General features: G+C 44.9%; 2 protein-coding genes and 1 long non-coding RNA gene across 4 annotated transcripts in view; 1 reads left to right on the top strand and 2 right to left on the bottom strand.

Annotated features, from left to right (window-relative positions):
* Window positions 1-15,633, top strand: part of PRICKLE2 (prickle planar cell polarity protein 2) — a 938,433-nt gene that overhangs the window by 400,899 nt on the left and 521,901 nt on the right. The gene's annotated exons all lie outside the window — the stretch shown is intronic.
* Window positions 1-15,633, bottom strand: part of LOC142099667 (uncharacterized) — a 270,464-nt gene that overhangs the window by 163,936 nt on the left and 90,895 nt on the right. The window lies entirely within an intron of this gene.
* The window catches only part of C8H3orf49 (chromosome 8 C3orf49 homolog), a 31,252-nt gene that overhangs the window by 7,148 nt on the left and 8,471 nt on the right, over window positions 1-15,633 (bottom strand). The window contains exons 2-3 of one of the 2 annotated variants that reach the window (XM_075184129.1): window positions 8,419-8,738; window positions 6,368-6,498 (exon numbers count right to left, since the gene is read on the bottom strand). In XM_075184129.1, the coding sequence (XP_075040230.1) occupies window positions 6,368-6,498; window positions 8,419-8,738 (451 nt within the window). The remainder of the gene's footprint in view (window positions 1-6,367; window positions 6,499-8,418; window positions 8,739-15,633) is intronic. The other variant, XM_075184130.1, reaches the window with a different exon arrangement.

Here is a 15,633-nt window from a genome sequence, read left to right as displayed (position 1 = left end):
TGCACTACAGTCTCCAGCTTGCAACTCGCCTGTGTTCATCATCGTGACTGTCAGCTGATTCCTATCCGCTGCCCCTGTGCACGGCAGTCTCATCTCATCTCTCCCGTGTTTCCTCGAGACTGCTGCTATTATTACCATCCGCTACTCTCCGTGATCAACAGCTCCTGGTCTACTCTGCTCTCCCGTGTTCCATCGCTATTGGCACCTCTTGGTTGCTACTGGTTACCTCCGTGTGTCCGCAGAGTCCTGCTGCTGCTGTCAGCGCTATCGTCCATCTACTGCTGATCCGCTCTCCACGCCTTCCTGTGTCCCGCTGGTCTCTACCCTCCAGTCAGCATTGGATTCGTATCTCATCAGCTACTCCTCTGCTAGATCATCTCCATCCTCCTGGGTCCTCCATGAGTCCAGTTCCACGTTCTACTGATTCCTGTGGATTCGTGTCCCTGTTGGTCTACTTACCTGTGCGCTGCACCTACTAGACCCCTTCCTCATCCATCCAGGGACTTCTCATCCTGCCGGCCTCCTGCCACTCAGGTATCGCTGCACTCCTATCTGACTGCCTACTTCTGAACCACGGTATGCATACTTCTCATTGACTGTGCTGGTGTATTGCATATCTTGCTGGACTGTGTTGGTTCTCCTCTGGAGTCTGCTATCCGCTGAGTCTATTGCTATCATTGACTGTGTCATCTTTGCTGGATTACTTTAAGAGACTTTCTATATTTGCAGACCTGTTCAGTCATTTATATATATTGTGCATATTACTGTGGATCGTGTTTAAGGTGCCCGTGTACATCCTGTGTTGCAGTCTCTCCCCAGACACCTCCTCACATATATATTCAGTGGTACAACTTGCTGAAGGCAGACCACTGATCCCTGTTTCCTGTATCACCTGTTCCAGTATCCTCTCACATAGCAGTGGTACAACTTGCTATCGCAGACCACTGACTACCCGGATACCTCCACTTGGATTCCATTCCTTCACTCAGACAGCGGTACCACTTGCTATCCGCAGACCGCTGACTCTCATCACCTCCTCGTTTCTGTTGGACATTCCTCCTCACTATAGCAGTGGTACAACTTGCTATCGCAGACCACTGACTACCTTCACATGCCCTTGTCCATACAGTTCCTCGTGTATTATTACCTCCATATTACCAGTGCTGCTAGTCATAGACTTTCCTGAGCATCTCATCATCTACCATTGCCTGTTCCGTGATCACCCTGCTACCAGAGTACTCTATTACCATCTACATTGCTCTGGTAAGCCTACCACCTGGTGATCCCTGGGTAAAGACTCCTAGTGCCCGTGACACCGATTCATTAAGGATCTTAATTTGAGAAGCTTCTTATTTCAGTCTCCTGGACAAAACCATGTTACAATATAAGGGGTGCAAATTAGTTTTCTGTTTTGCACATAAGTTAAATACTGCCTGTTTTTTCATGTAGCACACCTGGGTATTAGACTTACCAGAAAGGTAGAAAATCTCTACCGAGCAAACTATCCCCAGCTTATAGCTTCTCTTAAAAAAAGACACGATCTCCTGGGACAAACTTATGATATCTTGGGTGGGGCGGATTACATCAGTGAAGATGAACTTGCTTCCCAGACTGCTTTACCTTTTTCACACCCTTCCTATTAGAATTCCCCCCTCTGTCCTAAAAATGCTGCAAGCCTCTGTAAGACAATTTATCTGGTCAAACAGAAGACCCAGGATCTCTGCTCGTATTCTGCAACGCCCTTCCATGGCAGGTGGCCTCGGCATCCTCAACCTCTGGAATAATTATTATGCGGCACGTTTAGCTCAATGTGTCCAATGGTCCAATGGCACTCTCTGCCTGGAACTAGGGTCTGGGTTGATATAGAATCGGATCTCCTGGGAGGCTCACCCATTTGCTCTGCTCTTTGGCTCCCAGCTGCTCAGCGCCCAGCCCCTGCTCGAACTCACCCAGTAATAGCCCTCTTCCTCTCAATCCGGTCTCGATGTAATAGAATGGCAACTCTGTCTCCCACACCTTCGATAATGATGTCCCTTTGGACAAACCCAGCCTTTACACCTGGTCTTGCACGCCCTATGCACACAAAGTGGGCAGGGGCTGGAATATTGCTACTAAATCATATCACTAGGACCCAAACATTCCCTCAGTTCTCGGACTTAGTGGACCGGTGTGGGCTGGTGATGGGACAGTTCCACCAATACTTACAGATTAGACACCTTCAACAAAAGGTGAAGGCTCAGTTATCATCTAGGCCTCCCACTGTGTTTGAGAATCTATGCCTTTCTGGAGCATCTTCAAAAAGTCTAATTTCCACACTATACAATGCTTTACTCCCCACCTCCACAGAGGTCAAGGACCAATTCCAGACGCAGTGGGAGGCGGACCTGGGAACGTCTCTAGATCCAGAAGAATGGTCAGACATTTATGAATGGACAGCACGTTGTTCCATAAATGTCTGTATCAAAGAAAATGCCCATAAATTGCTCCATAGATGGTACTATGTACCTGCTAGGCTTCACGTTATATAGCCACAAACAAACCCCACTTGTTGGAGAAATTGTGGCCAAGTTGGCACCTTTATGCATATTTGGTGGGACTGTCCCAGAATACGCTCGTACTGGACAGCGGTTCTCACAATAGCTACAGCAATCCTCAACACTCCCATTCCCTCCGACCCTAAGCATGTATTATTGCCCTTGCCTCTCCCGGACTTCTCTACACATGCGCATAAGCTCCTCCTGCACATAATCAGCGAGGCTACTTGTCAGATAGCAGCTTCCTGGAAAAATCCTATACCGCCTACTCTCCAAATGGTCTGCGGTCGGGTTTGGCATACTTACCAAATGGAGCATATCACCAGTGTGCTGAGGGGCTCCTCCGTGTCTTTCCACAAGGTCTCGTCTCCATGGGCTTCATACCATAATCAACCCCTGCTTCAATTCTAGTAGAGACCGATCCCTTATTGAAATTAATGGATTTGACTACTCCTTCTTGCTAAAGGCGTGAATTCCTTCTCCCAACCCCTCTAATTCTCTTTCCCCCCCTTCTTGCCCTACATCTTTACTTATTCCCCCCCTTCTCTCCTTTTCTTTTTATTATTTCTCTCTGTTTTGTTCAAAATAAAAACAACATCTGCATGGTACAAGATTAACACGCAGTCAAATTTACGTTGTAAAAGCACGGTGAGAAAATGTTGTACATCGTGTTTATCTTTATATCTACAAGTACTTGTTAATGTGCCTTTTGATGTTATTATTAATAAAACGTATTTAAAAAAAAAAAAAAAGCAGACACTCTGCATATGTAAAATGAGGCGAGGGAACAAGTAGAGGACAATATATCATGTTCTAATAATTAAATACATTCAATCTGAAGGGTTCTCCATAGTCACTATTATGGAAATCCTTGTCCATCAGACACAGGGCTGTAGTGGGTGGAAAAACTTGTAGGTAGACTAAAACAAAAACACAATAAACAAAATAAATAATTCTAGACTGATTAACATAATTTACAAACACTAGATATCACTGGGGAAGTTGTTAAAACACAGTAGCTTGATAGTTTGAGCTCCTAGTGTACAGCAAACCGTGTAAGTGACAGATCCTGTTGAATTGCCACCTCAGTGGTTCCAGTACAATGGACAGGGGTCCATTATACCAAAAGGATAAAAAAAACAAATAAACACACATGCACAATGCTCAAATAATCTTTAATTGAATAAATGACTCCTCAAAACCTTTCGTCACCACTTTATTTATAAAAAGAACCAAAATCTTATTTTCTTCTTTCTTGATACGTCGCAGTTCAAATGGGAAATACAATCTTCTTTTGTTTATTCTTGTTTTTTTGATCCATCAAAATTTAAGTGGGGAAAAAATTCCCCCAGAAATCCCCATAAAAAATTCCACAGATCTACCCTGATGTGTGCTGGGCAGACAAGCAATGCACAAAACCAAGACATTTTGCAGTGGGCATAGGGCGCCTTTCATAAATGATCTCGGTGGACTACTGGAAAATCCATACATTGTTATTTAAAATAGTGTATTTGTTAAAATTCACTGACTAGCACAAAACCTAATTATTTTGTGTACCTGACATTAGTGCTAGGCTAGACATACGTACACAGGAATGGCGGTGATACTAACTGTTGCCTTTGTTAAAACGGTGTAAACGGAAAATAAGCAAATATTTTGCTGCACCTGAAAGGGAATCAATGTTTATACATTGGCGAGGAACACTTACACAAATCCAGCAGTCATTCATAGAGCAATCCCCCCTCCCTCCCCCTCCAGCCTGGTACTGGATGACAGGCTGGCCCCTCCCACAGGACCAGACACTTATTGCATGTGGCCGATAGGCTACAGATATGTTCCTCTCCTTTCTTCCCCTGAGTGTGTGCCCAACTATTAATGAATAGGTCTATTTATTCATTCTAAATGTTGGTCAGGGGACGATTCTCATCATCATGGCCCCGTCGCCTGGTGAGCACTGACGTCATCGCATCATCACACAACGAAGCCTTGATGGCGCTAATTGTGCAACTGTGAACTGACCGGCGAGGACTCATGGCGCAATCTATGTCATCAAGGCCCCCCCTCTTTACAAAAATGACAAAGAGTATCTGGGAGGGTGGAATCCCTGATATTCGAGAGTCTCCTCCACTTTCTGGGAGAGTATGCAGATACAGTCTAGTGCAAGCTACACTATTGAACGCCAATGATTGCTGTGGGATACTGCACATTGGTGCACGTTGCTAAGTAAACTCTAAAGTGTAAAAAAAAAAAGTTTGCAAATAAATGTTCCACAGAAGAGTAATACACGGCGGATAATGTGCCGTAGGTTTTTCTGATTTTATTTTAAATTCATGTAAGATGTGATAGAGCCAGCCTAACATGCTTAAAAAATAATAAGGTATATAGAAAAGTAAAGTGTAAACATGCTTATCTTTGCTTTTAGCAAGTCACCCAATTCCATAACAACAGTTTTAGGTGCTAGATAGATTTATTAAATATGTTAAGCACTTTTATTCTGCAAATAATGCATACTTCACCTTGGCATTTTCACTGCTTATTTTTTAATAGTCCACAATGTTAATTGCAGCCCTATTTGTATATTTGTGTTTTGAAAATGTTAATAGCGGTATTTGCGAAGTGTATTTTCTTTAGTACTTTATGAGAATTTGACACTATCAGGATTGTACGTCACAACCTTATTACATGCTCTTTTATGTTTTTAGAAGTTTAGATGTTTCAGTTTGTATTAATGTGACAAACAATAATGATAACACCTTAACCAGCCTGTCCCTCGTTTCTCACAAAATGTGGATTATAGCATATGCTTTTTACAGTCCTTGCTTTTGTTCCCCAGCTCAACAGACTACAACTGCAGTTTCTAATTACATGTTGATAAGGGGACATTGTAGCTCATTGTAAATATGTATATTGCTTATCGTATATTGTTGATATTGCAGTGAAGCTGTGGGTTATAGGTAAGGATGAGATTCCAGGATACAGGTGACAGGCTGTAGCTACATTCATTCTCCCCCTCCTTTCTCTACAGGAAGCAAGGAATAGCTGGGGACCATGAGACATCACAAAGTAGTGTAAGGGGTTAATTTTAGGAGGGGTGGACTGCTACCCTATCATTATAGGTGGGGAGGCCAATTAGTATCCATTGTTCTCCATAGAACTAGTTCAGACATTTTGTCTGCAACCCAGCAGGCGGCTTCTGTGGAAGCACAGCTAATTTCCACTCCCCCCTCCAACCAGCACCCACCAATGTTTAAAATGAGAGAGAGCCAGGGGTTTGCCCAGGGAGGGGAAAACACTGTGGAAATTTGACCCTAGATATAAGGAGTCACTCCAGGGGGAAAGGTGATGTTCATTCTGTGGATTGATTCCTGGATGGTGCAAGGTCTGGTTTTGAGTTGCCGTTCTCTACCAGAGACTACATATGCAACTGAGAGATATCCATGGGTCTGCAAATCAGTACAGCCAGGTGTCTGTAACTCCATTAAGCTAGTGGGGTAAGGGACAGATAATGTTTTAAACCTGCCTGGCATTTAATTACTGTGTGTACATAATAAAGTGATTGTTTTTGTTACAATAAATGTACTGTTGAACTTTTCTAACTGCATTTGCCTGAGTGATTAATAAGAACCCTAGAAGGGACTGGCTAGGCTTCTCTGGCATAGGAAGGCACCCATGAGTGGCCAGCTAGAGTGAAGTGGGTAGATTTGGGCCAGAAAAAACAGTATCTTCAGAGTAGACATTGACATTGGGGTAGGGCTGACCTGTCTATCAGACTTTGTGATGTTGGCCTGAAGTTAGCCAGTGGACAGATGACAAGAATAATAAAGGAAATGTACCTTCTGTAGCCCTGTAGGCAAGGAGGTGACAGAGACGCGTCTTGTTGTTTTCTTGGAGCGCACAATGAGGTTGTCCGCCACGATCTGCTCCGTCTCTGCCTCTACAACATTAACATCCAGTTGGAGAATTGCTTTCAAAGGAAAATAATCTTATAAGTAAATGTGAGTCAGTGACAGAACTTACATTGTATTTACTGGAAACGATTGGTTATTAAAACACCTCTGACATGGAGGTCTCCATTTCCATTCATGATCTCCACACTGCTGTTGAGGCATGAATGGAAAGCTCACAAGAGAGCGTTTTTTTTAACACTGTTGCCTGATGAATCGGCAGATGAAGCAAGTTGAGCAATGCTGGACTCTTACAGACATTGAATGATCCACTGGATAATTACTTTAATGGACTCCTTAACTTAATAGTGTAAGAATGATAGTTGTGGGTAGTTTCATCGATTATGGGGGGATTTACTAAAGATTGATTGTACAACAGCAATTATTTGCCCAAACTCTCTATTGCATGAAGCAGCGATTTTTAGTGATTCACATCGAATTAAAGGAAAGGTGATTTCACGATGGTGTTTAAAAAGATTGGAGCTTTTCATTGAATAGGCGCATGAAATGAATGGGAAAATCATTGTCTGTTGAATTTTTCATCATTAGCCAAGTGGCTAATGGTGAAAAGCCCTTATTGTGTTGTTGCTGTTTTTCCTTGTGCCTGGAGTCCCCAGCAGCGTTAATCATTTTTTATCAGTAGAAATTCTCTTTAATTTTGAGTGATTACTTAATTTTTTTGTATTGTGTGATTATGCTGAATATTGAAAGCTTCCACTGCAATTATTTTAAAGAAATAGTAGTAAGTGAACAGTACACCACCTGGACCCATAGCAAAATTTGGGCAGAGGCCCGCTCTTCTGAAAGCAGATTGGGAGGCTAAGGAGTAAGCAGGGTCTCAGAAGGGGGGAGAGTCAGTATTGCCAGGTACCCATCACCTCCGGGCCCTGTAGTCAATGAAGCCCCTGCATCCACTATAGTTCCTCCTCTGGTTGTAAGCTTTCAATATTCAGCTTAATTAAACTGTTAACCAACTAATTAACCTCTGGAAGACTTGCAAATCTCTAAAAAGATTTAACTATGTTGGGGAGCGCTGGGGACATGGAAAGAAAGGCAAGATAATTTGGAATTCATCTGAAAAGTTCAGAAGGGTTTCAGACTTTTCTGTAACTATTTATTTGGCTAGTAATGGGAAACTCCATTGATGAAGATTTCCACATTCATTTCAATAAGCCTATTCATGCAGTGGAGTTGATAACGCACCTGTGCAAACAACATTGATATGAATGGGACCATTGATTTCAATGCTTCCACATACATAAATATTTAAGTAGATTGATCTACTAAATTGACATTCCATAAATTCACCTGTTCTATATTAATAACTGATCATACTTTTTTTAAATCTATTTATTACCTAAGCATTTCCCATTCATTTCAATTGCCCATTCATTTCAATGGGGTTTACAGTATGTGTGCGACATGTAAATACCTTGGTGTAATGAATAGGAAAAGTTGGCTGGAGATCCATATTGTTTCTTGGTTTTATCCCACATTAACTGAGATTCAAGAGTCTTTAATTTAACTTTATGAATCCTGGGGAATCCCTGCTTGATCATTTAGCATTGGGCAGTATTAGTGGATGTGATGTTTCATATCAGGATTTTACTTTCTCCCCTCCCCCACTCATTGGGCTACATAGGTTCAACCCTTCATAGATTCCCCCCCATGTTTAACTTAAAACTGAGAATTCTGCATTTGCTATGATTTTTCTGGGAAGTTTGGAACACAAAGAATTGTCTATTTTGTCTTTAATGGATTCAGTGATTTTTAAATTAACCTTTAAGTCTCTAAAAAAACAAATTAATTAATTCTGCCAATTGACCTTTAGTTGATGCTCCCTTATGTCTTGTATTTCACACTTTAAACAGATGTCCCAACTTTGTAAACATACCTAACGCAATGTAATTTAGATTTGTACAAACAATTGACCTTCTTACCAGCTTGCGAAATCCTCCCCCCTGATCTTTTGGCTGTTTCCCGTGGTAGTGTTAGGTGCTGAATTATTTTAGGAAGCTGGTGCAGTTTTTGGGATAGCACTGGGGAATCTTTCCTGGAAGCACAGGGGAATTTAACAGACTTGACTTCCTTTACTCTGGAGTGGATGACTTTACCCAAGAGCACATTCATTTTCTGCCTAAAGTTTCTCTTTTTGTGGTCCGGGGTTGTGAGAGACCCAGAGTCACTCTCGCTGGACGGCTCATTACTTGGGACGAGGACATTGTGCTTCAGTAGATCAGTAGAGACAGCTCCGTGCCACCTGCAGAAAGAAAAGATGTACTGCGGCTATCATCAACATGCTACATGTTAGCTGATCAACATGCTACATGTTAGGTGATCAACATGCTACATGTTAGCTGATCAATATAAGAGGGTCTTTTGTAGTCACAATTTCATAATAGGAGTTCTCTCTATCAAGCCCTCATTATGTTATATAGCGACTCTTGGGAAGGCTGGAAATCTTTGTCCTTAGGGCAGATAAGTAAGTATCCTATAAGTAATCATTGTATAACTAAGCATCCTATAAGTAAGCATCCTACAAGTAAGTATCCTATAAGTAATCATTGTATAACTAAGCATCCTACAAGTAAGTATCCTACAAGTAAACATCCTACAAGTAAACATCCTACAAATAAGCACTCTATAAGTAAGCACCCTACAAGTAAGTATCCTATAAGTAAGCACCCTACAAGTAAGTATCCTATAAGTAAGTATCCTATAAGTAAGCACCCTACAAGTAAGCACCCTATAAGTAAGTATCCTATAAGTGTTAGGAACCCCTCCAGCCGGCACAACACAACCCGGAGTCTACTCTGCCAGTCAGGTGTTCACTGGAGCCCCTGATGGTGGGGACAGACTGGGCCGCAGACTGACAGAGGGTCGTGAAGTGTGTACCGGCTGGGGAGAACCCAGGCAAGAAGAGTCAGGTCCACGCAGAGTCAAAGGCCGGCAGCAGGTAACAGTAATGATTAACAAGCTGAGGTCAGAGGTCACAGGCAAAGTAGCAGAACGGGTAAACAAGCCAAGGATCAGGGTCACAGGAAAACACAAGCGAAGTCCAATACGAAGCCAAGGGTCATACACGGGAAGTCAAACGTAGAAACAGGATACAGGGACTGGAACAAGCAGGTCAGCAGACTGGAGCACAGAAGCTATAACCGGCAATGAGGCAGCAGACCTCATTGCCTTAAATACCCAGCTGAACCAATCACAGGTTGAACACACTCCTGCAGGTTAATAGAGCAGTCACTAATAGAGCCAATCAGGGCTTGCCCCTGGCCTGCACAGTTGCAGGCTAATGCCTGTAATTGCCTCCTATAATCTGCCCCTATTAATTAGCCCACAGGCTGTAGAATCGCTGCGCCCGGCTTCCTCCTATTGCCGGGACGCAGCTCTGAAGCGTCTGCTGGTTGCCCCGGCAACGGCCGGGTTATGGCCGGAAATGACGTCCCGGTCGCCATGGCGACGGCCGGGACGCGGGTGAGTGAGTCGCGGCGGCTGGGCACTGCCGCGGCTCGTAACAGTACCCCCCCCTTGAGGAGGGGTCGAGGGACCCCGACATCCTGGTTTCCTAGGGAATTTTTTGAAGAACTCCTTCAGTTTCTTTGGGGCATGGAGTTGTCTCCGCGGAACCCAAGATCGCTCTTCTAATCCGCGATTCCTCCATTGTATAAGGAAATGCACCTGTCCTTGAACATTTTTAGAATCAAGGACCTTTTGAATCACGAATTTTTGTGGCCCACTGGAACCTCTCCCAGGCACACTTGAAGACTGGGCTTGACCAGGATAAAGCACTGGCTTCAATAGAGAACAATTAAAGGTGTTTGGAATTCTTAACGAGCCTGGAATTTTTAACCTAAATGCGACGGAGTTCACCTGCTTGATGATAAGAAACGGCCCGATGAACTTAGGGCCCAATTTCTTGCAAGGTTGTCTGAGCCTGATATTTTTTGTAGACAGCCAGACTTTCTGGCCAACCTTAAGGGAGCAGGGGGTACGGTGTCGGTCCGAATTTTTTTTTGCAACAAGTGAGGCTTGTTTTAAAGATGAATGTACTTTCTTCCAGACAACTCTGAGATCCCTGGCAGTGGAACGGATCTCCTGGATACCAACGGACTGGAGTGAATACAAAGAGTTAGATCTGGGGTGGAAACCATAATTGCAAAAGAACGGAGAGGTTTTCGTGGATGAGTGACAGGAGTTGTTACAGGCAAATTCTGCCCAGGGCAACAAGGAGGACCAGTTGTCATGGAACTCCGATATGTAGCATCGCAAGAACTTCTCCAAGGACTGGTTAACCCTTTCAGTCTGCCCATTTGACTGAGGGTGGTATGCAGATGATAAACTGACCTTGATTCCCAGGAGGGTACAGAATGATCTCCAGAACTGCGCTATGAACTGGGAACCCCGATCGGAGACGATGTCTGTAGGGAGTCCATGGAGGCGGAAAATGTGTTGAATGAACAAAACTGCCAAATCTCGAGCAGTAGGCAGCCTAGTGAGTGGAATGAAATGTGCCATCTTGCTGAACCGGTCTACCACGACCCAAATGGTATTGTGTCCCGCAGAGGGTGGCAGATCGACTATAAAGTCCATGGACAGATGTGTCCAAGGTTTACCAGGGGCGGCCAACGGAACTAACTGACCTACCGGGCGAGTCCTGGGAACTTTGTTCCTGGCACAAACTTCACAGGACCGGACGTGACTCTTGACGTCAGCAGACAGAGACGGCCACCATACAGTACGGGAAAGGATTTCCAGTGTTTTGTAGACTCCAGGATGCCCAGCAGTCCGACTGTTGTGTGCTTCAGCAAGGACTGTCTTCCTTAGATGAACTGGGACAAACAAACATCCTGCCGGAGTGTTATCAGGAGCCAACCTCTGGAACCTTTGTAAGGTACAGCTCAAATCTTGAGTTAATCCGGCATGAATCATAGACACAGGAACAATAGGCTCTGAGCAGGTGACCGGAGCATGATGTGCCAGGAAACTTCTAGACAGGGCGTCCGCTTGAATATTTTTGGAACCAGGACGATAGGTGATAATAAAGTTGAACCGAGTGAAGAACAGCGACCACCGAGCCTGTCGGGGGTTCAGACGTTTGGCTGACTGTATATACTGTAATTTCTTATGATCCGTTATAACGGAGATCTGGTGTGCAGCGCCTTCCAACCAGTGTCGCCATTCCTCAAAGGCCCATTTAATTGCCAGCAATTCTCGGTTTCCCACGTCATAGTTGGTTTCCGCTGATGAGAACTGACGGGAAAAAAAGGCACATGGATGTAAGCGGTGGGTCTGGGGGTCTTTTTGTGACAAGACAGCCCCAGCACCGACGTCAGAAGCATCTACCTCAAGAACAAACGGTACCCTAGGATCCGGATGTCTGAGAACCTGAGCAGACACAAAAGCTTTCTTCAGGGTTTTGAATGCATTTATTGCCTGTTGTGACCAAACAGTTGGATCACCTCCTTTGCGGGTCAAGGTGACAATAGGAGCCACGATATCAGCAAAGCCGCCAATAAACCTCCTGTAGTAATTGGCGAATCCCAGGAATCTCTGGACCGCCTTGAGGTTATTCGGTTGAATCCAATCCAGAATTGCTTGGACCTTGGTTGGGTCCATGGAGAAACCTTCTGAGGAGATTAGATAACCGAGGAAGGATACCTTCTGGACCTCGAACTCGCATTTCTCGAGTTTCGCGTAGAGGTGATGTTCCCGTAATTTCTGTAGGATTTGTCTGACATGACCCTGGTGCGCAGACAACGATTTTGAATATATGAGGATGTCATCAAGGTAAACAACAACAAAGTGTCCCAGGAACTCACGTAACACCTCATTAATCAAATCCTGAAATACGGCAGGAGCATTACTCAGGCCAAACGGCATGACCAGGTATTCGTAATGGCCCGAGAGCGTGTTGAACGCCGTCTTCCACTCATCACCTGCTCTAATACGTATGAGATTATAGGCTCCACGAAGATCAATTTTTGTGAAGATAGTGGCTCCTCTTAATTGATCAAAAAGAACGGAGATGAGGGGAAGGGGGTAGGTGTTCTTAACCGTAATAAGGTTCAGCCCTCGATAGTCGATACAGGGTCTGAGTCCACCGTCCTTCTTGGGTACAAAGAAACACCCTGCTCCTACTGGGGACTTGGATGGCCTGATGAAGCCCTTCTCCAAGTTTTCGTCAATATACTCCTGCATGGATTTGGTCTCTGGACCGGAGAGAGGATACAAGCGTCCCTTGGGTAATTTAGAGCCCGGAATGAGCTCAATGGCACAGTCGAAATTGCGGTGCGGTGGTAGTGTGTCAGCAGCCTTTTTGGAGAAAACATCCCAGTAGCCATGATACTGAGAAGGGAGCTGCTCCGGAATAGACTGAATAATACGTAGAGGTAGTGTCAGGCAAGACTGTGTACAATGGGGGCTCCACTGGACAATTTCTCCTTTTGCCCAATCCATGACGGGGTTATGGCAGGATAGCCAAGGGTGGCCCAGAATTAAAGGAACCGATGGACATTCGATAAGGCGTAAGACTATGGATTCCGAATGGAGAGCGCCAACGTTCAACTGTAGTGGTGGGGTCTCCCAAGTAATCTTGCCTCCTGGCAACGGACTACCATCTAAGCCACATACCGTAATGGCAGATTGGAGTTTAATCCGCGGAATCCCAGCAGAGCGGGCAAACTCGATGTCAAGGAAGTTGCCAGCAGCTCCACTGTCAATGAAGGCTGATAGTTTCGTAGAACGAGCACTGAACGTGAGCTGTGCAGGGACCAATAGTGCATTTTTCTGGGAGACAATTTGTAGACCTAAGTGAACTCTCCCCTCGTTCCTTAGGCATGCTCGTTTCCCGACTTGTTTGGGCAAGAACGGGAGAAGTGGCCTCTTGCGCCACAATATAAACATAAGCCTTGTGACCGTCTCCTGTCTCTCTCCTCAGAGGAAAGACGGTATGCTCCCAATTGCATTGGTTCCTCACCATCCTGGGAGATAGGAACGAAGGCGGATGGAGGTGATGACGTTTCCTTTTCAGTTTTCCGCTCTTTATATCTCCTGTCAATTTTAATGGAGAGGTGCATCAGATCCTCCAGAGAGCTAGGAGACGGGTATTGCACTAGCGAATCTTTAATCTGTTCAGATAGGCCGACACGGAACTGACTACGTAAGGCAGGGTCGTTCCATCCACTGTCAGGTGACCATCTACGGAATTCCGCGCAGTATTCTTCTGCCGACCGTCTGCCTTGTTTCAAGGACCGTAGGTGAGCTTCCGCGGAGGCCACTCGATCCGGGTCATCATACAGTAAACCCAATGCCTCAAAGAAGGAGTCTACGGACTGCATGGCCGGACTGGTCTGTGGCAAAGAAAACGCCCAAGACTGGGGGTCACCCTGTAGAAGGGAAATAATAATCCCAACTCGTTGCTGCTCTGAACCGGAGGAGCGGGGTCTCATCCGAAAATAGAGCTTGCAGCTCTCCCTGAAGTTCCGAAACAAGGTTCTATTTCCGGAGAACCGATCCGGTAAATTCATTTTGGGCTCACAGATGGGATCTGGAGGAGATTGTGAAGCTTTTGTGGCTTCTTCTTGAACAGACATACGCTCAGCCAATCCCTGCATCATCTGATACAAAGACTCAACATGGCCTGCTAGGGTTTGTGCCGGAGACGGTGTGGATCCACTTGCATCCATCCTAATCTTGTCTCCGTGAGTGGGCCGGTTATAATGTTAGGAACCCCTCCAGCCGGCACAACACAACCCGGAGTCTACTCTGCCAGTCAGGTGTTCACTGGAGCCCCTGATGGTGGGGACAGACTGGGCCGCAGACTGACAGAGGGTCGTGAAGTGTGTACCGGCTGGGGAGAACCCAGGCAAGAAGAGTCAGGTCCACGCAGAGTCAAAGGCCGGCAGCAGGTAACAGTAATGATTAACAAGCTGAGGTCAGAGGTCACAGGCAAAGTAGCAGAACGGGTAAACAAGCCAAGGATCAGGGTCACAGGAAAACACAAGCGAAGTCCAATACGAAGCCAAGGGTCATACACGGGAAGTCAAACGTAGAAACAGGATACAGGGACTGGAACAAGCAGGTCAGCAGACTGGAGCACAGAAGCTATAACCGGCAATGAGGCAGCAGACCTCATTGCCTTAAATACCCAGCTGAACCAATCACAGGTTGAACACACTCCTGCAGGTTAATAGAGCAGTCACTAATAGAGCCAATCAGGGCTTGCCCCTGGCCTGCACAGTTGCAGGCTAATGCCTGTAATTGCCTCCTATAATCTGCCCCTATTAATTAGCCCACAGGCTGTAGAATCGCTGCGCCCGGCTTCCTCCTATTGCCGGGACGCAGCTCTGAAGCGTCTGCTGGTTGCCCCGGCAACGGCCGGGTTATGGCCGGAAATGACGTCCCGGTCGCCATGGCGACGGCCGGGACGCGGGTGAGTGAGTCGCGGCGGCTGGGCACTGCCGCGGCTCGTAACAATAAGTAAGCATTCTATAAGTAAGTATCCTATAAGTAAGCATTCTATAAGTAAGCATCCTATAAGTAAGCACCCTACAAGTAAGTATCCTATAAGTAAGTATCCTATAAGTAAGCACCCTACAAGTAAGTATCCTATAAGTAAGCATCCTATAAGTAAGCACCCTATAAGTAAGTATCCTATAAGTAAGCATTCTATAAGTAAGCACCCTATAAGTAAGTATCCTATAAGTAAGCATCCTATAAGTAAGTATCCTATAAGTAAGCATTCTATAAGTAAGTATCCTATAAGTAAGCAAGCACCCTATAAGTAAGTATCCTATAAGTAATCATTGTATAACTAAGCATCCTATAAGTAAGCATCCTACAAGTAAACATCCTACAAATAAGCACTCTATAAGTAAGCACCCAACAAGTTAGTATCCTATAAGTAAGCACCCTACAAGTAAGTATCCTATAAGTAAGCATCCTACAAGTAAGTATCCTATAAGTAAGCACCCTATAAGTAAGCATTCTATAAGTAAGTATCCTATAAGTAAGTATCCTATAAGTAAGCCTCCTACAAGTAAACATCCTACAAGTAAGCACCCTATAAGTAAGTATCCTACAAGTAAGCTTCCTATAAGTAAGTATCCTGTAGGTAAGCATCCTACAAGTATGTATTCTACAAGTAAGCA

The sequence above is a fragment of the Mixophyes fleayi genome, chromosome 8 (genome assembly GCF_038048845.1).
Source record: "Mixophyes fleayi isolate aMixFle1 chromosome 8, aMixFle1.hap1, whole genome shotgun sequence".
NCBI classification, from domain to species: Eukaryota; Metazoa; Chordata; class Amphibia; order Anura; family Limnodynastidae; genus Mixophyes; species Mixophyes fleayi.
This window is presented reverse-complemented; position numbering and strand designations above follow the sequence as displayed.